This window comes from Vombatus ursinus, unplaced genomic scaffold, assembly GCF_900497805.2.
Source record: "Vombatus ursinus unplaced genomic scaffold, bare-nosed wombat genome assembly UNPS02014826.1, whole genome shotgun sequence".
NCBI classification, from domain to species: Eukaryota; Metazoa; Chordata; class Mammalia; order Diprotodontia; family Vombatidae; genus Vombatus; species Vombatus ursinus.
Window position 1 is genome coordinate 4,740,844 of NW_020954604.1, and position 24,570 is coordinate 4,765,413.

Here is a 24,570-nt window from a genome sequence, read left to right on the forward strand (position 1 = left end):
GAAATGAGATAATTCTGCAATAAAGCCCCACTCTCCCCCAGACTGATGTAAAAGCCAAATGATGTCAAGTATATTTGATTGACTATAACACGACTCTAAGAGAAAGAGAAGAGGGATGGGGAATGGTGATTAAAAGTTTTGAATATATGTATATAAGCACATGCATACATAGATGTGATCTTGTGTATATTTGCATATATAAAATACATGTGTATATATAGATGAGTATGCATATATTACGTTCTATAGAAATATACATACATGCATATACATATAAATGTGTGTATGCATATATATACATTTAGAAAGAAAGGAAGGAAGGAAGGAAATGGATGGAAAGAAAGAAAGATAAATACATAGATGCTGTGGAACCCGGGGTCAGAAAAGACACGAGTTTGAATTCCAGCTCTGCCACTTACTAGTTAAGTGACCTTGGACAAGTTGTCTCTGTAATGCATGTCAGTGAAAGCTAATTAACTGCCTTAGCCCTCCTTCTCCATCCTCTTTCAAAGGGGAAAAAAGTAGTTATGAGATACTGAGTCAGAGGGTCATAGATTTAAAACTGAATGGCACCTTGGATATCATCTATTCTTGAATGTCAAGCCAAAATATTATGTATCAAGTAATGTATGTGGGTATTAACTAAAGGCTTATTGCCTTAACCCAAAGGAATGATGCTAAGGATGCAAAATTTAGATACTGTTATCACCTGGGAAATGCAGGTTGGGGACCAGAAGCATCCTAGATCAAAGGATCAAAGATTTAGAATTCAAAGGAATCTCAATGATCATCTAGTCTAATCCTTCACTTTACAGATAAGGAAACTGACACATAGGGAACGGAAGTGACTTGCCAAATGTCATACTGGGTAAGATCATAGATCGAGAAGTAGAAAGGACTTTAGAGTTCATCTAGTCCAACCCCTCATTTTACAAATGAGGAAACTGAGGCCCAAAGAAATGAAGTGACTTGTTTAACAATATAGAGACTAAACAGCAGATCAAAGATTTGAACCCCAGCCCTCTGACTCCAACTCTGTCTTTTCATGTGTTTGTTCATCCTGGAAATGGTCGAAGTAGATAATGTTGATTTTACTTTAAAAAAAAAAATCAAAATCTCTCCTGCAGCTAATTTCTGGTTGCAATTTTCTTCACACCCAAATTTTGAAACCAAAGTAAAAGCTATAGTTGAATAGCTGAAGAAGGGATACAAATCAGGTCAGATCTTTCCATGCATTTAGGTTATTCCCACATTAGTCAGGAAATGACTTATGGCACAGGAGCTAGATTTTAAATATTTAGGACAGTGCTCCCCACCATTCTACCGGAAAGCTTTGGCCATCTACTACAGTCCAACCAGGGTCCTCAGGCAATGACCAGCGCTGTTCTGAGCATAGACCAGGTAATGGGGGTTAGTAGAGTTGAAAGCAAGGCATAGTGCTGGGTAATTTTTGACAGAGCCATCCCAAAGTAGCCATATTCACATAAGGCTCTGTTCCAATCACCTACTATAAATAGCATTTGATGCAGAAGAAAGAGGGGTGGGGGAGAGGGGACTCATTAGAGGGGAAAACATGATTGCATGTTCAAACCTCAAAGAATCACAAAGGGAAGGAACAAAACAAATAAAAAAAAATAGAGCCCTCTGTAAGTAATGAATGTAGAGTATCTAAGGTGGAACAGAATTTTCATTCTTACAGCACAAGAGGATCATGCTGGGCTGAAGCCAAGAATCAAAGGGTCACAAAATATCCAAAATCCCGCATTCCTTGGTGTTATTAGGAAGAAATATGGCTCTCTTCAGGTGCTATAGTATTATGGCAAGAGCACCGGTTTGATAGTCAAAGAGCCTGGGTTCCAATATTGTCTCCCATATACTACAAAAACTCCTTGAAGCCAGGGACTATTTCATTTAGGTCTTAGTGCCTATCGTGGTATTGGGTACATTGTAGGTACTTAATAAATGTTTATTGATTTGTATAATTTTGGGTGTGTAATTTATGATCTTTGGCCTCAGTTTCCTCATTGCATTGAACAAAATGGCCTTTGAGATCATTTCCATCCCTTCACCAATGATCCTACCTCACTCTTCTCTCTGGGTCTATTTCTTCATCTGTGATGAGATTAGAGAGACTAGGTGACCTCTAAGAACCTGGCCAGCACTAAGAGTTGATGATTCAAGGTATCTATGCATATAATTCATAGTATCTACATATTTATCTTTTTTTTTTTTGAGGTAATAGGGGTTAAGTGACTTGCCCAGGGTCACACAGCTAGTAAGAGTCTGAGACCAGATTTGAACTCAAGTGCTTCTGACTCCAGGGCAAGTCAATCTATCCACTGCACCACCTAGATGCCCCTTAGAGTAGCTGTATATTTAGCAAAATCCTCACTAACACGAGGGAAGCCCTGACTGAATTGTGGAAAGAAAAAAGAGTTTTAATATTTCTGAGTTCAGAAAGTAACAAGAACAAAGCAAAACAAATATTTCCTAATAGTCCTTTGGGGAACTGCCTTCATGAATTGATATACCTCAGTTCCTCATCTGTAAAATGAGCTAGAGAAGGAAATGGCAAACCAATATCTTTGCTGAGAAAATCCCAAATGGGGTCATGAAAAGTCAGACACAGCTAAAAAATGACTGAAAACACTGTGTGTGTGTGTGTGTGTGTGTGTGTGTGTGTGTGTGTAGGGATGTATGTATATACATATATATTATGTATACTAAGTAAATATAAGAATATACATGGAATTAGCACATACACATATATACACTTAAAACTGCATTAATGTGGGCATATGTATGTGTATATATGTATGTATGTGTACACACACACAGAGGTCTGTTGTTGTTCAATTGTTTCAGTCATGTTCGACTCTTCATGACCCTATTTGGGGTTTTCTTGGCAAAAATACTGGGATGGTTTGCCATTTCCTTCTCCAGCTCATTTTACAGATGAGGAAACTGAGACAAACAGGGTAAAGTGACACTGCCCAGGGCACAGATCTAGTAAGTGTCCAAGGCCAGATTTTAACTCAGGAAAATGAGTCTCCCTGACTCCAGGTCTGTCACTTTATCTACTGTAACATCTACATACCTGTGCTAGTCATACCTGATTTTATTAGTATAAGAAATTCTTCATAGATATAGGTATAGATCTATTGTATACGTAAGAGGGAGTCTTTAAAGACTTTTAAAGTTCTACACAATCATTTGTCCTCTTAAGTAGTTTTAAACATTTTCCTAGTCCATCTTGTGTAGACCATTAATATGTTTAGCAAATCCTTTTTTTTTTCTATGTATAGTACAAAGATCAAATTCAGCCTAGTTCCAGTCTAAATTATCTCAGCTTTCTAATTAGTGGCATCTGAATTAATGAGGTTTAACTGTACTATCCTGGACAGATGCCCAGAAAATAGCTGTTTAAGGTAACCAACCATAAAAAAGCTGGTTTGGATGGTATGCTCTTTGCCTTCATCAACCCTAATTACAATGATCCATCAAAGAAGCAATGGTGGAGGAACCTGGCTAGAAGAGTATAGGATTTGTAGCTGGAAAGGACTTCAAGGATCATCAAGTGAAATCCACCCCCTTCCTTTCACAGAGAAGGAAAATGAAGCCTACAGCTATGAGATGACTTATCAAAGGGTACACAGCTAATAAGTTGTAGGGCCAGGACCCAAACTCAGGTCTTTTGATCTCCAAACAAAACACCACCATATAACCCTGTGGCCTAAAGACCCTTTTCTGAGGACTATTAAGGCCCAAATCAATAGCATTAGCTGTTTAAAAATCATTCTTTGTCAACATGCATTTAAAATATAAAGAGGAAAAAAAATAAGAATTTAATGTCAGAAAAACAAGTCCAAATAGACACCTGCAGAAGCTGAAAAATTTGAAAGTGCTAAAGGCAACATTATTTGGAATCAATGAGATAAAGTCATAGTTGTCAAGAATTTTTTTTTCCTTATTGGGAAGAGCTTCTCTGCAGGTTTACTCCAACTCAGAGAGTCTTCCTGGAGCATTATATTTCTCTTTCTCTCTGCTTTACCATGAAGGGAAGAGTAATCCAAAAAAGATGAATGGGGTTAAACTGCCAACCTGAGGACTTTATATGCAATTTGGAGGCTGAGTGTTCCCTTGGGAAAAAAAAATTAGCAAGATACAGGTGCAGATAAGGTCTTAATGGTGGTTGTAGTAAGTACAAATGCTTCAGACACACGAATCAGAGCAAACTGGCCAAAGCAGGGTGCCAAGCCACAACAAAGCACGGAAATACCAAAATGAACTGACCCAATATAAAGGAGCTCAGTTCTATTTAGAGTTAATAACTTGAAGGCTTCTGGCTATATGGAAAGGAAAGACCTAGCATAATTTTGCCTTCATCTTAACACTGGTATGATAAAATGAGGTTAAATAATGACTGAAAAATAATTGCAGTTGAATCATTCAGGTAAGAGATTTAGTTGTAGTTAGGATTAAGGAATGCCAAGGTAAGGAAATTCCCTCTCCCGATACATGTTGGCACCTTTTCTGCGATGTGTAGTTTTAGAGAATTGGCTTGAGCAGTGAAAAGTTCAGTGCCTTGCCCAGAGTCACACAGCAAATATGCATCAGAGGGAGGACTTCTTTGCTTTGAGGGCAGCTGTCTAGACATAATGCCACACTGCCACCTATGAGGTATGCTAAGAGGTATACATCTTTTATGGAGTGTTTACGGTACCTTATTGTAAAATTTGGGTTAAGTATTTGGTCATAGGTTCTGTGTTAACTGCTGGCCTTCACATGTCATCTACAGCTTTTGCAAAACTCCCCCCCATCCAAATTCCCATTTAATTTCTTATGCTGACACTCAATATATTGAAATTGGGATGGAGAAAGGATAACTGAGGTATACATCTCCAGAATTGTTGCTTGCCAATTTTGAAAGACTTAGGAATTCTAATGAATGTAATGATAAACTATGAATCCAGAGGACTAAGATGAAACATGCTACCCATCTGACGTCAGAGAGGTGGAAGACAAAATATACAATGGGACATACATTTTTGGACATGGCTAATATGGGAATTTCATGAATGTTTTTATGAGGATTTGCTTTTATTATTATTATTATTATTCAGTTGGGAGGGACAGATAATAAATACCTGGAGAGAAAGATGATAAACAGACAATTATATACATAGTAGATAGATAGATAGATAGATAGATAGATAGATAGATAGATGATAGGTTTTTAAAAGAAAAGAAGATCAAAAAGGATAATGAAAACAAAAACAATGACCACTACTATATTAAAACCGATAGATATCTCTTGGATTAGGCTTAATAAGCACAGTTATCCCTTCCACATTGCAACTTTCACTGTCCCAATTTCAATATATTGAGGGTCAGCATAAGAAATTAAATGGGAATTTGGAGGGGGGGAGTTTTACAGAAGCTATAGATGACATGTGAAGGCCAGCAGATAACACAGAACCTATGACCAAATACTTAACCCAAATTTTACAATAAGGTACCATAAACACTCCACAAAAGAAAAAGAAAAAAATTTTAGACTTCTCTGGTATGAAGGGAAAGTGAAAAAATTTCATACAGATTTTCCAGATTGCAAGGAGGGAGGGGGGGATGGTGCGGATGGTGCCCCTAACACCAGTGATGTGGAAAGGATAACTGCCTTAAATAATAAAACCTTATGAACTCATTTAAAAATTAAATTCTTATTTACTTTACCTTATTATGCAAATGTTAGTAATTAGAAATCAATTTCTGTTTATGCTATTATCTTTTAAAGGAGCAATATTTTATGAGAGAGAGAGAGAGAGAGAGAGAGAGAGAGGTGAGAGAGAGAGAGATCTAATCAGTATGGCACAGTGTAAAAGTTTTGGATATGTCAGGTAGCCTTGTATTCAAATCCTAGCCCAAATACTTACTGGCTACATGACCCTTTAGAAATCACTTAACCTTTCTGAGCCTTAATTTCTTCACCTGTGAAATGGGGATAATTGTAGCACCTCCCTCACAGCATTATTCTGATGATCAAAATGAGATAATTTAAAGTCCATTGCCAAGTGTAAGAGTTATCTTATTGTCAGATATTGTTACTATTATTCTTAATGTCTCCTAATATTCAGCACAGCCAAGCCTAGGCATCTAGAGACAGCAACTTGAATTAAAGATATGGTGCTCGGGAGAAAATAATCATCTTCAGAAGAACTGCAGGATCATAGAACCATAGGATGGCAGAGCTGTAAGGGACTTTAGGGATCATTGAATCTAGCCCCAACATTTTATACCAACTAACATCATAAGTCATAACCAGAGATTAACAATCAACTAATTAAAAGAACTGGGGACATTGAACCACAAGAAAAGATGAAGGATGGGAGGTAAGGGGAGAGAGATGATATCTTCCTTCAAGGATTCAGGGAACCATCATGGTGACAAAGGATTATATTGTACTTGATTCCAGGAAGCAGAGCCAGAACGATTAAGTATATATTAAGTATACATTAAGCATACAGATTTTGCTCAGTATAAATCCTAACAATCAGAGCTGTCCAAAACCACGTTGGGATCCTTAGGAGGTGAGTTTCTCATTAAGGGAGGGCTTAAAATTGAGCGAGATGGCACAGTGAATAGAGTGCTAGGCCTAGAGTCAGGGAGACCTGAGTTTGGATCTGGCCTCAGAGACTTACTAGCTGTGTGACCCTGGGCAAGTCACTTAACCCTGTTTGTTTCAGTTTCCTCATCTGTAAAATGGGGTAGAGAAAGAAAAGGCAAACCACTCCAGTATCTTTGTCAAGAAAATCCCAAATGGGGTCACAAAGTTTGGACACGACTGAACAACAAAAAGTATAAGTAAGACCACTTGTCTGGAAATGTTTAGCAGGGCTTCATGCAATGTGGTATAGCAGAAAGATGGCTGATCTGGAGTGAGATGACCAGAGTGCACATCCTATCTTTGCTAATTACTACCTGTACAACCTTGTGCAAATCATGTAACCACTCTAGGATTCAGTTTCTTCATCTGTAAAATAAAGGGGTCAGACTAGATGGTGTCTAGGGCCCCTTCCAGCTGTATACTTATGATTCAATTTAAGGGGTTAAATTAGAGCATGTTGAAGGTTCAGACCTGGTAGTACAATGGATAGATCATTGGGCCTAAAGTCAGGAAGACCTGAGTTCAAATCTGGTCTCAAACATTTATTAGTTGTGTGACCCTGGGTAAGTCACTTAACCTCAGCTTCCTCAGCTATAAAATGGGATAATAATAGTACCTATCTCATCAAATGAGATAATATTTGTAAAAAGTACTTAGTACAATAAAGTAGACACTAAAAAATACTTATTCCCTTCACTTCCAATTCAATGATTCTGTGTCCAAATTAAGTGAGTACAGCAGAGATGTGTATGGGAATGGTAAATTAAAAACCTAGAGCAGTAAGATAGCATAGGACAGAGGAGAGAGTCTGGCACCATCACCATTAGTTTCTGCTGCTTCTCTACCCATTCCTTTTCCTGATCCCTTTCTCCTCTATGTCCCAACTACGTTTTTAGAGCCAGCAAAATGTATTTCCTCCAACATATGACTCCAGTACCTTGGTCAGTTTCATCTCCAGCACATGACTACTCTGGATCCGACTGTCGAAATGGGCCACTTCTTTGGTGGAGGACTTGACCTTAGCAATTATCTTGACGTAGGAGAAGACGATCACGGCCGTTGGGAGCAAGAGACAGAAGAAGAGGATGTTCAGGATGAACGTTTGTCCAGTCGCAGAGGCCTGTGCCAGCCACCAGTCCAGGGTGCAGGATGTTCCAAAGGGCTCAGGGGCATAGTTCCCCAGACCTGCCAAGGGCATGGTTGCCCAGAAGGTAGCATAGGCCCAGATGATTACCAGGCAGATGTAGGCATGGTGTCTCTTCAGCCACGTCCCTGGGTGGAAGGGGAAAAAAGCATTACTTAGAAGCTCTGAGAGTCAGCTTTATGTACAGGAGCCAACTATGTCCAGAGCATGGGAGACTCCCTGCAAAGGATTTCAGAGCACCCCCACTGGGGCATCTTCCCCAGGAGGCACCCTATTCTCTGTAGATTTCCCAACCCTCTCCCTCAAACATAGGTTAGCCAGGGGCCCCTCTCAGCTAACTCCCATAGAAAGTAATCTCATATACAAATTCAACAGCATTAACACTAAGTAAGTTATTAAGGACTGATGAGACTCACTACATTACCTTCTCCAAGATACTGGAGTTTAATAAGGTTCTCTCAGAGACATAATGCCAGAAGAATGACTTCCTAACAGTGGAATTTCATGTTCTCAAAAGACTCACCATGGTGCCATTGAAAGCACACTGAATTAGGAGTCAAGAGACATGGGTTCAAATCCCCACCCTGCCACTGATAGATCATCTATTGACTGACCTTCATTAAGTAGCCTCTCTAGGCCTCAGTTTCCTCATCTATAAAATGAGAGGATTAAACTAGTTTCCAACTTTGACAACTTATGGATCTAAGTTATTTCAGGATGGGGAAACCTTAGCAGGACCCCTCAAATTCCCTACTCACCAGGCACCCAAATGCACTCAAAGACAAGTTCATATCAGGTGAGGAAAAAAGAATAAATCATACCTTGTATTTATTGAACACCTTTCTTCCAAAAAGCTTTTGCACCTTCTTATCTCATTTGACCTCTTAATGTCCTTGTCAGGAAATGTGTATGTATGTGCAGGAGATGTTCATCATTACAATATGTTACAAAACTAAAGCAAATGTCTCTCTGTGGCAACTGGTAGCACAGCCTCCCTGTTTGCATCAGATTAACCATCTCTCTTCCCCAGCAGTCACGAGAGAGCCAGATTATCTTACAGAGAAGCTCGGAAAGCGTTGTGGATGGAATTCTCTGAGAGCATCCCTCTGTTCCCCAGTGGTAGCTTCCATTAACCAAAATAGAATCCCCCAAAAAGACAAGTCCTGTCATCTTGAAAGAGCAATAGTGCTGCACCAAGGAACATTTTTCAGGAGTTCAATTTCACTACCACAGAATAAGGGTTGGCTTAAATTATGACTTTAACTTGAAAAGAGTGCTACCCACACACACACCTACCTACACACACACACACACACACACACACACACACACACACCTTGGTTGTTAGATCCAAGGAAGTGGAATTCTGGATGTTTATCTGTCTGGGTCTAAAGTATCAGAAACTAAACATGAAGATCAATTTCAGAGAAGTTTGATCTATTCACCCTCAGACTCAGATGCTCTGCTTGTTTAATCCTCTTGGTCCCCCCTGTCTCTCACTCCTCATATCCAACCAGTTGTTTTGCCTTAGCCGCCATGCTGCTGATATTTCTAGACTGGAAGCTACGTGACACATTTCATCTAAACTGTATGTCTCCCTTAGGGCCTACCAGAGGGATCCTCAGGGTAGACAGTTGATAATTTTTTTTTAATTGAAATAAATTGATTTTCTCAACCTACCTCTCTTTTCTATTCCCACAGTCAAACCTACCTGAGGTTTTCATTATTTCTTGCCTAGGTTACCCCATAAGCCTCCTAACTATTATCCCTACTACCATTCTCTCCTCTCTTGCCACTATATCTGGCACAAGACTGCCAAATATAGGACTCCAATCACATTCCTCCCCTGCTCTTAAACCTCTCCAAATGAGAGCTAAACTCCATAGGCTGGCATTCAACCATTTTCACCTTCTGACTATAACCTACCCTTGCAATCTTCCTTCATGATCCTCTTCACATACTCTGTGAATCAGCCAAACTGCCATGCTCAGTGCCTTCCCCCAATGGGCTCCTTTCCCATCCCACAAATCTCTTCCTGATAGCTAGGTTTCTTGTGGAGAGAGAACTGGATTTGGAGTCAGGAAGATTTGAGGTCAAATACAGTCTCACACACTTACTAGCTGTATGATCGTGGGCAAGTCACTTAACTTCTCCGCATCTCAGTTTCCTCATCCATAAAATGAGGGGATTGAGCTCAATGGCCTCTAAAGTTCTTTCCAGTTCTAGATCCATGATTTTGTGACTCTTTAAGAACCCCATCTCACATGTCACTTATTCCATAAAACCTTCCCTGATCCTTCATCCCCCCAACTCCAGCTGAAAGTAATCTTCCTCCTGAAATTTCTCACAGCACTCTATAAGCGCTCTCTTTTGTTCCTACATTCTAATTTACATTATAGTTAATGTCCATGTCTTATGTTCCCTAATTGATTGTAAGCTCTTTTAAGGCTGGGCCTACATCTTATATCTCTGTGTAACCCCAGCACCTAGCATGGGGCCTTGTGTTTGGCACCTAATGAGTGTCTGTTGAGTTGATTTGAATTCCAAAAGAATAGGAAAAGAACTTGTACATTTAGCTCCACTCTGGCACCTCGTCTAGTGACTAGTGTCTATATTGCGTTTACACAATTGTTGCCATTTTAAAATCTTCATTTATCAAGCTGAATCACACTGTGAGTTGGATCAAAAGATTTAAAATTCACAATCTAGGAACAGAGTGGCTAAGTAAGTAACTCTTGTGTAGTCCACTCTCGATTATCCACCCTAGTGGAAGGGAGCATTGGCACAGATCATCCAAAACAGATAATTCAATAAAAAACATATATAAGTGACTTTGTGAGGTGTTTTGTACTTACATTTGGATATCGTGTAAAGTTGTCATATACAGGAGGGAGTAGATTTGTTCTGTGATGCTCCAGAGGGAACTAGGACCAATGGGTGGAAGTTACAGGGAGGCAGATTTTGGTTCAACAATAGAAATTACCATTTAACAACAATGGAACCAGACTGCCTCAGGTAGTGAGTTTCCCAACACGGGAGGCATTCAAACAAGATTGCTGGATGTCCTGCGATCAGGGATGCTGTCAAAAGGATTCCTGTCTTGGATAGGCAGTTGGACCAATTAACAGCTATGATTCCTTCCAATCTTAAGATTCTATGATTCTGTGATGCTATGAGTGCTTCAGATGTTCTGGGATGTCCAAACAACTTCAAACAAAACAGTGAAGCCAGGCTATAAAGAAGACTCTGAAAAGCTAGCCAGTGTCCATACCATTCCTCTGCTCAATGCCTCCCCTGTCCCCAACTGTTTCTGGGAATCAATAGCATCATCCCTTAGACTGAGGCAAAGCCACAGGCTAAAGCAGAATCTTTAGAGAAGAGAGAAGCTAACATTTAGACTCCCTCTGAACTTGTTTGACCACACCTTCCCTGGGATATAGAAGGTATTATTTTGGTCTAAAAACCTTTCTTCTCTTCTAGAGTAAACAGGATCTTGTTTACATCCATAGGACTGTTAATTGCCCAAATTTTGACACCAACTATAAAATTTAAAAGCAGTGTCCCTTCATTCAAGATGAAATAACTCAAAACACTGATTACTGATCAGCAAATGGATATCGACTGGGTTGTACTTGGCATCTTGGTTCATGTTGGATCTATTAACAACTCCAAAATGATTGTTGGGCTAGGGTTGCAGGAATGATCAAACAAGTAATCCAGTGCTCATTAAAAAAAAATATTGTGATGAAATCACAGGCCCAAATTCCACCCCTCACAAATTAACTGTTAAAGGTAAGATTCTATCACATTAAGATAGACAAAACTAGCTTGACCCATTTTTCTCCCTTGTCTGAGGTCTCAGTGCTTTAGTTGAAGATTAAAGGCTAAAAATAATTGACAGTTGAATCAAAGATGACTGATCTTGCTAAAGAGCATTGTAAACATAGTACTTACCCTGAGCATTCCAAGAGTGCCTAAACTTCAGCCTAGGGGGTTAAGTAAACTTAAGCCTAATTGGTTAAACTTAAACCTCAGAGAGTGCTCCTCTGATCCCACAAGTCCTCTGTGTCCAAAAAGGAAAAACCACTGACTGACTCAAACGTTTTCAGCATAGTGAAAGATCTACTTGAAAAAAACATTTATCAATCCCTGAAATCTTTTATCAATTTTATCATTTTTTTCCTCCTGAGTTGACATCCACAATCCCCATCCCATTCCACATTCAGGAGGGAGAAAAATGCTTTTACCAAAACACTTTAATTTGTGACTTTACATTGACTAAGCCTGGACATACAGAGATGTTCAAAGCTTTGTAGGCAAGGTATTTCCCTAGAGAAGATTTTTCATTTTGGAATCCCCTTTGACTCAACAACTGAGTGGACCTGAGCCTGAGGAGAAAATCAAGTCCATATTTAATTATAATTAGATTTTTCTCTGAGGCAGATGGACTGAGGATCTATTACCCAGGGATTCCACCAGTTAATTATATTCCTTCCCTTCACATAAGGAAGAAGCTAAGATACAAGATGCATGAGGAAAAATGATCCACTTTCTCCAGTTTGGTGGCCTAGTACCAGAAAGCATTTTGAGATAATGTTTAAAAAAAAATAGGATATGTTGGGCCATGGGAGTTTACGTGAGATTACACAGATGCCATTCTGAGGGCTATGGATCTGATTCAGTCCTCCCAAACCAATCTCCAGCCCTGCCTCCCAAGAAAGGAGAAGGACACTTCTGCAGGAACCTGCCAACTTACCGTAAGACAGGTGGCAGATTTTCAAGTATCTGTCCAGGCTGACAGCAGTCATAGTGATAAGGCTCCCACAGCCAAAGAAAAAACCGGCCCATCCATACCAGCGGCAGCCAACCCAGCCAAACACCCAGCGATGAGAGAAGCAAGAAATGATCGTGAAAGGCTTGCCTACAACTAGAAAAGAAAAACACAGTTTACCATGGGAAATGTTGGTGTTATCAAAACAATCATTTTACTCCTTCCCTTGATGCCACTCCATTCCTCCCCTTTGTTAGATTGTTTAGATGAGAGACAACTTCTGGAAAAAAAAAAACTCTAAGTGGTACAATGGACAGGGCTATGGATCTGAGTTCAGATTCTTACTCTTATTTACTACTTTGGCAAAGTGGATAGAGAGCCAGCCTTGGAGTGAGGAAGACCTAGATTTAAAGCCCATGGCTGACATATACTACATTGGTGACCCTGGAAAAGTCATTAACCTTCTAAAGGCAGCTTCCTAAGAGTGAAAATCGCAAAAGAGGTGCCAATCTGCATTGGTAGATGCAGCTTCCTAATCAGAAGCTTCCCATACCCATGAAATCACAAGTCTAGCCCCTGGCCCCATAATTCTTGGAGCTAGAAGGATGGTTAGGAGATAAACTATTCCAGCCCCTTGCTTCCAGGCATTTAAGATATTTTCATCCCCACCTTGCAAAGGAAACAATTTAAGGCAAGAGAGATTCAATTACAAAGTCAGAAGAAGACAGAGGAAGGAGTGGAACCCAGGGCTCCTGAGTTCTGTCATAGTACTTTTTCTACCACCTCAGTTCTGTCTGTTGTTCAAAATTAAGTTCATGTGAAAGTCCATAGAATCAGGCTGTGGAGCTGCAATGGTGGCCTAGGTCAGTAGTTTACATCAATGGTCCAAGGGACTCATGCTAAAAATTATTTAATGACACTTAAAGCAATAAATAGTTTCAGAATAGATAAATTAGATAGATAAATAGATAGACAGATAGATAGATGGATAGATAGATAGATAGACAGACAGATAGATAGATAGATTTACTGTGGGAGTTCACGATACATCTTGTTGTTGAAAGGGGTTTACCCAACCAAAAAAAAAATGGGAACCAATCACTGTTGAGGCAAAATATTGAAGGAGAAGGATTTTTTTTTTCAGGGCTATAGTCTTCCTCCTCTCCCTCAGATGTTCCATGCCCAAAGACTGCCTGTGCAAAATTCTAAGAGTGTACATCTGTTCTTTTGTGAGCAGGGGCCACAGTCAACAGACAAGCACAATATAAAGTTGCATTTGGTGATCTCCAGGCCTACTTCATACCTGGTCCTACCTTGACCTGTCCTTGGAATTGTTCCCGGCTCCAGGTAATGATTTTGATCTAATTGTGCTACTGGATTAGACAAGGTTCCCCTAGCACACTAGAATGACCAGTACCCTACAGTTACCTGGTGGGAAGCACCATTATCTATCCTCTGATCTATTAAAACTCCCTTCTCACGAGAGAACTTGACCCACCTATTCTGGCTAAGTTGATTAATGACCCGTTCCATACTCAGAGAATCTATTTTGAAATTATTACCCTCCAAGGACTTCAGTAGATCAATCAGTCAGTGGATAAACATTTATTAAGCACCTACTATAAGCCAGAAACTGTGCTAAGCACTGGAAATACAAAAATAAAAATAAAGGCAAAAGAAAGTTTCCTTATCTTATCTGCAAAATAAGGGTGTTGGACTAGACAGAGGCAACCAGTTGCTGCCTTGGGCAGAGCACTGGGCCTGGCATGAGGAAGACTTGAGGAGAGGGCCATCACTGGGGGCTAGGTTTAAACCCTGGCTTTTCCACAGGGTATCCACATATTTTGCTGGGCCGTGCTCATTTTTGTGTGAAATAAAGAAAAGCAATTTCAGTAAGTGCTGGGCTCAAGCTCTTTGCATCCCTCCCTGGACCTTGGAGGCTCTAGTTATTTATTCATCAGAGCTCCTTCATTTTCTCTGACTCTCTAGAAAGCATCCTTCTGCTTAGATTCATCCAAGCTTTCCTGTTCAATTACTGTATTACATTTAGTGGCCTACTCCTTCCCTGAAGGGAACATGAAGAGGGAAATGGGGGAAAATGAGTTTACATAATGTGTTTATCTAAAGAAGCTACTTTAGCTGATTAGACAGATAGAATGACCTAGTGACTGGGTTCAAATCCTGAATCTGTTATTAACTAGCTGTTCAACTTGGGCCTCAGCTATCTCGTTTGCAAAATGGGCATAATAAGATTGGCGCTACCTGCCTCACAAGATAATTGTAGAGGAAAAGCCTGTATAAGTATGAATTATTATTGCTCTAGAAATATCCTATAACTTAGACTGGGAAACTACCTAATTTTGCAGATGAAGAAAATGAGACTTGGAGAGGTGACAGAATAATTATCACTTGATAACTCCCTTCTCAAACCAGTTATGCTGTTTTCTGTGTGCCAGGGTCACTGCTACTGATTCACCATCCATAGAGCAAAAATAGACTTTCAAGTTTGTTTGTTTTCAGTCTTGGATAAGAATTCCTACCAATTCATCTGAACTCTTCTTCGTTAGCTCCCTATGTGCTCAATACCATAGGCTTGCAGGATGCTTGGCTGGAGGTTGGGGACGAAGCCTATGGCTTCATCAGAACTGCCTTCTAGCCAACCAAGCTAATAGAGGTGTTATCGATTAATCAATAAACATTCATGAGATGCTTGCTATGTGCCAGGCTCTAGAGATGAGAAAAACAAAAGTGAAACAGTTTCTGCCCTCAAGGAACTTACCATTTATTGGAAAACAACATCCATAAAAGTAAATAAATACAAAATGTATAAATGTAAAGTAAACACCAGGTAATTTCAAGGGGAAAGCAGTTGGAATCAGGAAAGGACTTCTATAGAAATTGATTTTTGAAAAACCTAGGGATTGTAAGGTGTGGTGGTAAGAAAGGAATGCATTGGGAGGGAAGGGCAGGAAGGACAGTCTTCATTAGCACCAATACTAATCTCCATGAGGACAGGGTGAAAATTTAGCTCTTCTAGTGCCTAAGTAGTACATGTTAGCTGGTTAATAAATGTTTGCTGAATTGAATTGAATTGATAGAGGCAATCAAACAACATTGAACTGAATAGTGACAAATGAATTGCTTGTTGATTTAAAGAAATAAATGAATGAGTTTCCCATTGGACCAAAGTGTGACTGGCTTCGTGGAAAGTGGGGAAGCAATCTGAAAGGATGGTTATCTCATTGCTAAAGAGCCAACATTCTTCTCAATATTCTCCCAAACTGGGCCTTATTAAGAGAATGCACAGAAAGGTTCAATACATCAAGAGCCTGTCATTTCACCACTGTGGGTGCTCCCCTTAGCAATGAAGACTCTATTCTCTTTAAGTATCAGTAAATGGATGGATTCAGACAAAATAATTATAATTCATTTGGAAGAACAAAAGGTCTAAAATCTCAAGGGAAAATACTGAAAAAAGCAGGAATAAATGGAAAATAGCATTCCCAGACCTTAAATTATGTTATAAAACAGTAATAATAAAAAAAAAATTGGTGCTGGCTAAAAATAGAGAAATAGATCGGTGGAACAGACAAGGTATGGAAGAACACAGTGACAATTAAGTAACTCAGTGTTCAATTATATAAGTATATAAATTATTTGGGAAAGAATTCCTTATTTGACAAGAACTGATGGAGAACTGGAAAGGAGTTGGGCAGAAATTAAGTTTAGATAAACATGTTTCAATATATTTCACCATAAATTTAAAATTGATATGCAATTTGAATAATAAATCTCACATTATTTTAAAAAAATAGAAGACAATAAGATCAGGTGCTATTCACAGCTATGGCTAGAAGGAAAGTGCCTAAAAAAAAGGGTTAGAAGTTATCATAAATGATTTTTTAAAAAAAGATAGTTTTGATTACACGAAATTGAAAAGCTAATATACAAACAAAATCCATGCAACTAGGATAAGTTGCTGAATGGGGGAAATGATCACTGTGTCAATATTGCTGATAAGAATCTGATGGCAAAAATATAGATAAATATATAGACAAATATTTAAGACCAAAAGTCATTTGCCAATAGATAAGTAGACAAAGTTTATGAACAAACTGCTTTCAAAAAAGAACTAAAAACTATTAAGAAGCATATGAAAGATTGCTCCAAACCGTTAATAAGAAGAAGAAAAAGACAATAGCCCCGAAGTCTTACCTCATACCCAGCAGGTTGGAAAAAATCACAATAGATGTCAGTGTTAGAGGAACTGCAAAATTGGTTCAATCATTTTGGAAGTCATTTTTAATATATGCTAAAAAGTGACTAAAAGATCCATTCCCTTTGACTAAGAATCCTACAGATAGATGACAGACAGATATATAGATGTATACAAATATATTATACATGTATATATGTATTATATATTATATACATATATATATAATCACACACACATATATACACATACACATACCCCAAGAGGTCAAAAATAATAGAGTCCTATACATACTATAACATTTATAGGAGCAGCACTTTTTTGTGTGTGGTAACAAAGAATTGAAAACAAAGAAAATGCTCACCAGTTGGGGAATGCCTAAACAAATGATGGTGGCTGAATATAATGGACTATCACTGTATTACAAAAAAATATGAATTTGATGTATTCTAAGGAGGATGCCTCACAAACTGATACACAGTGGAGTAAACAGAACCAGTCAAACAATATACCAGTGACTACAGCAATGAAAATGGAAAAAAACAGAAACACAAAACTGAATATTCTTTAACTAAAATGACCAACTTTGGACCCAGAGAAGAGAAAATAAAAGCCATCTCCCTTCTTTCATTGTAGACAGTGGGGACTGTAGGTATGGAACATTGCATATACTGCCAGTCTGCATTGATGTGTTGGTTAGTTTTGTTGAACTGCTATTTTTCCTCTTTCTTTTTAATTCTTCATTACAAGGTGAGAGATATGTTTGGGAAAGAAGGTAATGTAAATATTTGTTGTTCAGTTTTTTTCAGTCCTGTCTGACTCTTCATGATCCCATCTGGAGTTTTCTTGGCAAAGATACTGGAGTGGTTTGCCTTTTTTCTTCTCAGTTCATTTTAGAGATGAGGAAACTGAGGCAAACAGGGTTAAGTGACTTACCCAGGGTCACATAGCTAGTAAGTTTTTGAGACTAGATTTGAACTCAGAATAATGAGTCTTCCTCACTCTAGGCCCAGTACTCTGTCCACTGTGCTCCTTTGCTGCCCATATATATATAAATATGTGTGTATATCTATATTTACAAACATATATATGTATATGTGTGTATGTATAAATTATCAGTAGGTTGTCTCTGATAATTACCTTCATTACTCTGAGAACAACCTGGTGATTATCAGCAAACTGAGGACCACAAGCACTCAATCCATTACCAGGCCCATCAGTGAAGTAGATTGCTTAAATTTTCCCAAACTTTGCCCTCCCCTGGCACAGCTTAAAAACCCAGGACCACCTGCACAATCATGTTAAGGCACCAAAGTAAGGTTTCATCAAAGGAATTCATGGGATGTCAATGAGGGATGAGTCTGTCACATCTCTTCACAGGTGATGGTTATACATGCCCTTGGGGGCTGACAGTCTAACAGGGTTGAGGAAAAAGACAGAGTGTAGCTGCCAATTTATAAAAGTGTGCTGAGGAAAAAAACATGAGAGGCGGTGGACTTGAGAATGGGCTAGGTGAGTCTGAGAGCTCTGCCATTGGAAAGGGAAAGGTTTTTATTTTTGTGAGTCATTACCAGGCTAATGAGGTAGACTGCTTGTCCAAAGCTGAAGCAAGTTCTCCTAGGTGAACTCATTTTCAATGAATCAGATCAACTAGTGGACCATTTTTCAGTTAGGCTTCATCTAATTCCTGTGAGCTCATCGTTAGTCACCGGTGAAGGATGGGTGATAAGACAGGTTTTGGTCATGGACTATAATCTCCACACTGAATGCAACAGAAAAAGTTTCAAATCTTGTTTGCTGCACGCACACACCCCCAGTGCCTTCCCCTCTTAGATTACCTCCTATTTAATCTGTAAATATCATGTATTGAGCTATTTATTTACATGTTGTCTACTCCCATTAGACTGCGAGCTGCCTGAGAACAAGGATGGTTTCTGCCTTTCCTTGAATCCTCAGGGCTTGTCACGGTGCTTGGTGCATAGTAAGGAACTGAAAAATGCATGTTAAGTAACATTTAGGGGACTTATAGGATCATGGACCTAGAACCGGACAGAATCTCAGAGATGATTTAGTCCAACCCTCTCATTTTACAGATAAGAAAAATGAGGCCCAGAGAGAGTAAATAGCTTGTCAAGGTCACAAATGTAGTAAGTAGTGGAGGTGGGATTTGAACCTAAGTACTCTAAACTCCAAATCTCATACTTGTTCTACTAAACCACATTGCCTCTTAATTAAGGTTGAAATTGAGAGCGTCCATTCATGCTACAATATCGCCATCCTGTGGTCATTGCGAGTGATAGCAAGGTACGTAGGTACATAGTGCAGCCCAATGATTCCTTTGCTCTGCCCAGCAATATTTTCACGGCAGAGGATGCAGCTTTTCATTCTTCTCCTGTGTCTATGTAATTCCCAGAGGACTAATGTGATTTAAATCCACCCACTGTGCGAGGCCTACACAAAGAATTCTGGCCAGTCAAACTCTCTGTAAGAGTTCAACTAATCTACTGCTGAGCCATGAATAGTCTCACTGGGGACTTTTTTGATCCTATTCTTAAGAGATTGGCAGAGTCAGAAAAGCACACTTAGAAGGAAGAAAAGCTGATAGCACAAAGTATCATTAAAGGGTGACTTTAGGCAGAAAAACAGTGATTAAAATATGTCTGACAACTTTGGTTGTTCATGTCTCCTCTTCAAACAGTAGGCAGAAATGAACATGATTTCCGTAACTGGAATGACTTGATGGTAAATGAGACTTGCTCAGAGACAAACAGGCTAGTATGTGAAGCAGAATTCAAACCCAAATCTTCTTAACTCCAAGTCCAGAATGCTCATCGCAGAATGTCAGAGCTAAATGGACTGACCCTTAGATATCATTTAATCTGACTCTTTCATTTTCTACAGGAGGAAAATGAGACCCAGAGAAGGGACTCGAGGTCACAGAATTATCATAATGATGCAAAATTCTCATTCCAAAAGTATGTACATAGAAAGATAACAAGGACAGGAGAAGAAGCAGCTCTGAGAAGTAATGCTGAACAGCAAACTCCTAAACATTCCATATATACATATACAAATATGTATATGTGCATGTATATATACACTCACATACATATACACACTGTGTGTATATATATAAGTATTATACATATATTTACAATGCAAACTCATATATAGTATACAGACAAAATCAGTAAATAATTCACTCCAAATCCCTGCAATATACATCACCAGCTGGGCAAAGATCGCAACTTTGGGCAAGCATTCTTAGCCTAGATCACAGGGTGGTCAGTGAACTCAGATGGGGAAAATTTTTATATCTTTACTAACATTTGGTTTCCTTTGTAATCCTGCAAGGATAATTTTATTCATTTGAATCTTTATTCTGAGAAAGGGTTAATGACCCATTAAAGGCTAAGAACCATTGTCTTAGGACCTGCATTAAAATCCTCACTTTTATCCCAATCTTGTTTGTTCTCCAAGTGTTTTTTGCCTTATTCAAATATCAGACCAGGAATGGGGAACCTGCGGCTTCAAGGTCACTTGTGGTCTTCTAGGTCCTCAGATGCAGCCTTTTGACTGAGTCCAAGTTTTACAGAACAAATCCTTTTGTTAAGGGGGTTTATTCTATGAAGCTTGGATTCAGTCAAAGGGCTTCACTTGAGGACTTAGAGGGCCACATGCGGCCTCAAGGCCACAGGTTTCCCATCCCTGAACTAGACTATTCCGACAACTTTCTGACCACTCTCCTTTCCCGAAGTCTTTCCCATCAATCCACCCTTCTCACAGCAGCCAAAGTAGTCTGCCTAACGCTCATCCAACCAAGTCACTCCCCTGCTCAAAATTATTCAATATTAAGACTGAGTTGGGGTTTACCTAGGTCTCTTAATTCTGAATGCTTCCCTTACTTTACAAAGTGACCAGTACCATGGATCCCTGGAATCTGTAAAATCTGCCTTTCTACTTAGGTAAGAGTAGGATTGGGGATGAGGAAGCAGGAAGAGTTGGCATGCGATTCATGCCAAATGAATGGTAGAGACAGTAAGTGCTCTGAGTTCAGTGGAAGGGGCAATCAGGATAATCATCTATGCTTGTTTTATATGCCCCACAATACCTTAACATAGTGCTGAGCGTGCAGTGGGAGTTTAATTTATGGGATTTGACATTTGAACCCATTATTCTTTGAGTGATTTAGTAGAAAGTGTGATTAATTTGGATTCAAATTAATTAGGATTCAAATGCCGATTCTCCTACTTTTGGGTGACCTATATGACCTTGGACAAGTCACTTTATTCTAAAACCTCTATTTGAGGATGAAGCTCAGCTTATATATCCGCTCCTTTCTTAGCTGGTTACATTACTCTGGGATTTATATGATCTCCACCATTCCCTCATGTTATGTACCTTCGCCCCACGCCTTTGCAGCCCTTTGTGTTTTGTTCCCCTCCCCCCTCCCCATTAGACTGTGAGCTCTTCAAGGACAGAAACTCTGACTTTTTTATATTTGTATCTCCAACAATTAGCACAGTGCCCGGTACATAGTAGGTGCTTAATAAATGCTTATTGACTATTGACTTAACCTACCAAGGCTTCGATTCTCTCATCTATAAATTAAGAGGGTTGTATAAGATGACCTTTAAGGTCTCTAAATCAGTAACATTAAGATGGTTCTTACTCTGCTGCACACATCTCTCACGCTGCATGTTGCCAGTTCGTGATTTCTTCTCTCCTTCAAGGATGTCCTGGTTATTCATTTTAAACTCATTTCTAAACTTAATCAATATAAAATTATTAGGGGGCAGAAAGAAAAAAAGGTGTCACATAGCATCATTTTTTCCTGGCCCCAAACCTCACCAGAGACAGCCGTGTAGGCGCAGGCCTACCTTCCTATCTCTTCTAACTAGGAGTTCCCATTAACTTCAAGGGAAGAATTCTTTGTGGGGACAGAACTAGAGTAAGGGAATAAGCTCATTGGTCAATTTGGAATGGAAAAGTTAAAAAACATTGAGAAGAAATGATATTGTTGCTGTATTACCTGAAATCCCCAGGTCACAGACTGCTAAATTAACTGTCATTATTTCAGCAGGTCTCAGCTTCTTTTTCCTTTTTGAAGACATATAAATCACATAGCCATTTCCCAAGGTGGACAACACACCTAGAGGAAAAATACAAAGTTGAAGCGTTGAATGACCAAGACAACTGAATGAGTGACAGGCCACTGAAAAGTCAAACCAAGCCATGAAAACATTCTTCATTTCAGTTCCAGCCATTGCTTATAAGATAAACGAGCACTCAACTTTTGACATCCATCTGAAAATATTTTGCAGTTAGTTGGCACTACCTATACAGAGCTATCTACAAGCCTTCTTATATAAGTTGAAGTCTCAAAGGCCTTGAGTTCTATTTACTTCCTTTTTAGTGGAAAAGAAATTCTGAGCTTCCAAGTCTGAACATATGGTAGGGATTTCCTCCCCACCTCAGGGTGTCTTGCTTGATTCTGTAGCCATGTGTCCATATAATTCTAACACAGACACCCCCAAAAAGCTACCCACTGTCTCTTTGCTCTCACTCATTTCTCGACCATTTGCAATCCAGCATCTGACCTTATCACTCAACTGAAACTGTCCTCTCCAAAACTACCTGTGATTGCTTAATTGCCACATCTGACGCCCTTTACTCAGATTTTATGCATCTTGACATCTCTGCAGCATTTAACACTCCTGACCACCCTTTCTTCCTGGATATTTACTCTCCTTTCTGGATTTTCATGATATGGCTTTCTCTTGATTCTCCTATCATTTTCTATATTTTTCGTATTTATTATACATTATTGTATTTATATACATATTTATATAAATAAAATTTCTATTTTATATTATCTCCTATATATATTCCTCAGTCTCCTTTTGCTGAATCATCATCTATATCCTGGCCCCTTCCTGTGAGCATGTCACAAGGCTCTGTCCTTCTCTTCTCTCTCTGCACACTCACTCAGGGACCTCTTTAGCTTAAGTTTAATTAAACTTCTCTATGCTGATGACTCCAAGATCTATTTAGTCCCAAGTAAAAATGTGCTGATTTTGTGATGAGAGAAACAGAATTTTCTGTTTTGTCTTAACATATCTTCCCCACAATAAAAAGTGTGAAAGGGGAAACACGTTTCAATAGTTGTGATATTCCCAGAAACCTCAGTGTGCTATTAGAAAATTTCAAATCCCTGGAGTCAGGGTTGCCTGGATGGTTCATTAAAAGTAACAACTCTCTTAGGTTAGAAGAAGAGAAAAAACAGAGATGATTGTGGACCCTAAAGTCACCTAAATCAAATGAAACTCATTAAAGTAAACCAGGAAGAAAATCAAAAGTGAGAAGACAAAGTTTCAGAGACCGATTTTTTTTAATGATCAACAAAATGCACTTTTCTATTTTTCTTTCTCCAAGGAAAGTCCTTTCTCCACTCAAAGCCCTAGGAACATGGTGCAAAAAGACTTGTTAAAAACAAAATTCTTTCAGATACTCCACGGAAATTAAATACAGACCCCTAAAAAATGTTTTCAGTAATAGTAAAGAATTGGAAACACAGCAGATGTTCTTTAAGTGGGTAATAGCTTAACAAACCGTGATAAATGAATGTAATGGAATATTACTTCTGCAAAAAAAATTAACATGAAGAATACAAAGAATAGAAAGACATATAAACTGATCCCAAATGAAATAAACAGAACTCAGAAAACACATGTACACAATGACTACAACAATGTAAGTGGAAAGAACAACTCGTAATAATTGGACGTATGTGATGTGAAATTATAAGGACTAAGCTTGACCCTGAAGAGAAGTTATGAGCATCTATCTCCCTCCCTTCTTTGAAGAGCTGGGGATGTGGATGGAAAGCTGCCTATAACACTGGACTGGGATGATATATTGGTTAATTTGGCTCCAGTGCAATTTTTTCTCTCTATTCTTTTTTTGTTATAAAAGATGGTTCTCTAAATGGGATGCAAGAGGGGCATATTGGGAAATGAAGATGATATAAAAACAAAAAAAAGAGATAAAAATAACTCTTCTAATAGGAAAAAAAAGGAATAAGCCCTTTTATCTTCAGGAAGGTAGAACTCACTCTGCCCATCAGCTCTCTATTTTCCTTTTCAGTTGTCAAGTCTTATTAGTTCTACTTCCACCACATTGCTCATGCCCATCCTCTTCTCTGCACTCATATGGCCAACATCCTAGTCCAGACTGCACCATTTTTTGCCTGTACCATTGACTCCATATTGGATGATTCCTTTTATTCTGTAACAAACTAATCTGCCCCGAGCTGAAAGTAAATCATAACCCCTAAATGATCTATTTCCACCACCCATTACTACTACCCCTAGAATCAGGATGCCCAAATGGCCTACGATACCAAATCAAATCCTACTGACACATCAAATATTTTCAGTCAATGAACATTTATTGCTGTAGCTGTTTTTCTGTCATTCAGTCATGTCGGACTCTTCATGACCCCATAAACCATACTGTCCATTGGTTTTCTTGGCATAGATGCTGGAGTGGTTTGCTATTTCCTTCTGTAGTAGATTAAGGAAAACAGAGATTAAATGACTTACCCAGGGTAACACGGCTAGTAAGTGTTTGAGGTCAGATTTGAAATCAGGTCTTCCTAACTCCAGGTCCAATGCTCTATCCACTGAACCATTTAACTGCCTCCTAAACACTTACCAAGTGCCTACGATATGTGCCAGGCACCATGCTAAGTATTGGAAATACAAAAAGGGGCA

The 24,570-nt window shown here is 39.0% G+C and overlaps 1 protein-coding gene across 1 annotated transcript in view; it reads right to left on the reverse strand.

Moving 5' to 3' along the window:
- The window catches only part of OPN5 (opsin 5), a 40,708-nt gene that overhangs the window by 10,896 nt on the left and 5,242 nt on the right, over window positions 1–24,570 (reverse strand). Inside the window, exons 2-4 of the mRNA XM_027838317.1 lie at window positions 21,828–21,947; window positions 12,565–12,735; window positions 7,602–7,936 (exon numbers count right to left, since the gene is read on the reverse strand). Of these exons, the coding sequence (XP_027694118.1) occupies window positions 7,602–7,936; window positions 12,565–12,735; window positions 21,828–21,947 (626 nt within the window). The remainder of the gene's footprint in view (window positions 1–7,601; window positions 7,937–12,564; window positions 12,736–21,827; window positions 21,948–24,570) is intronic.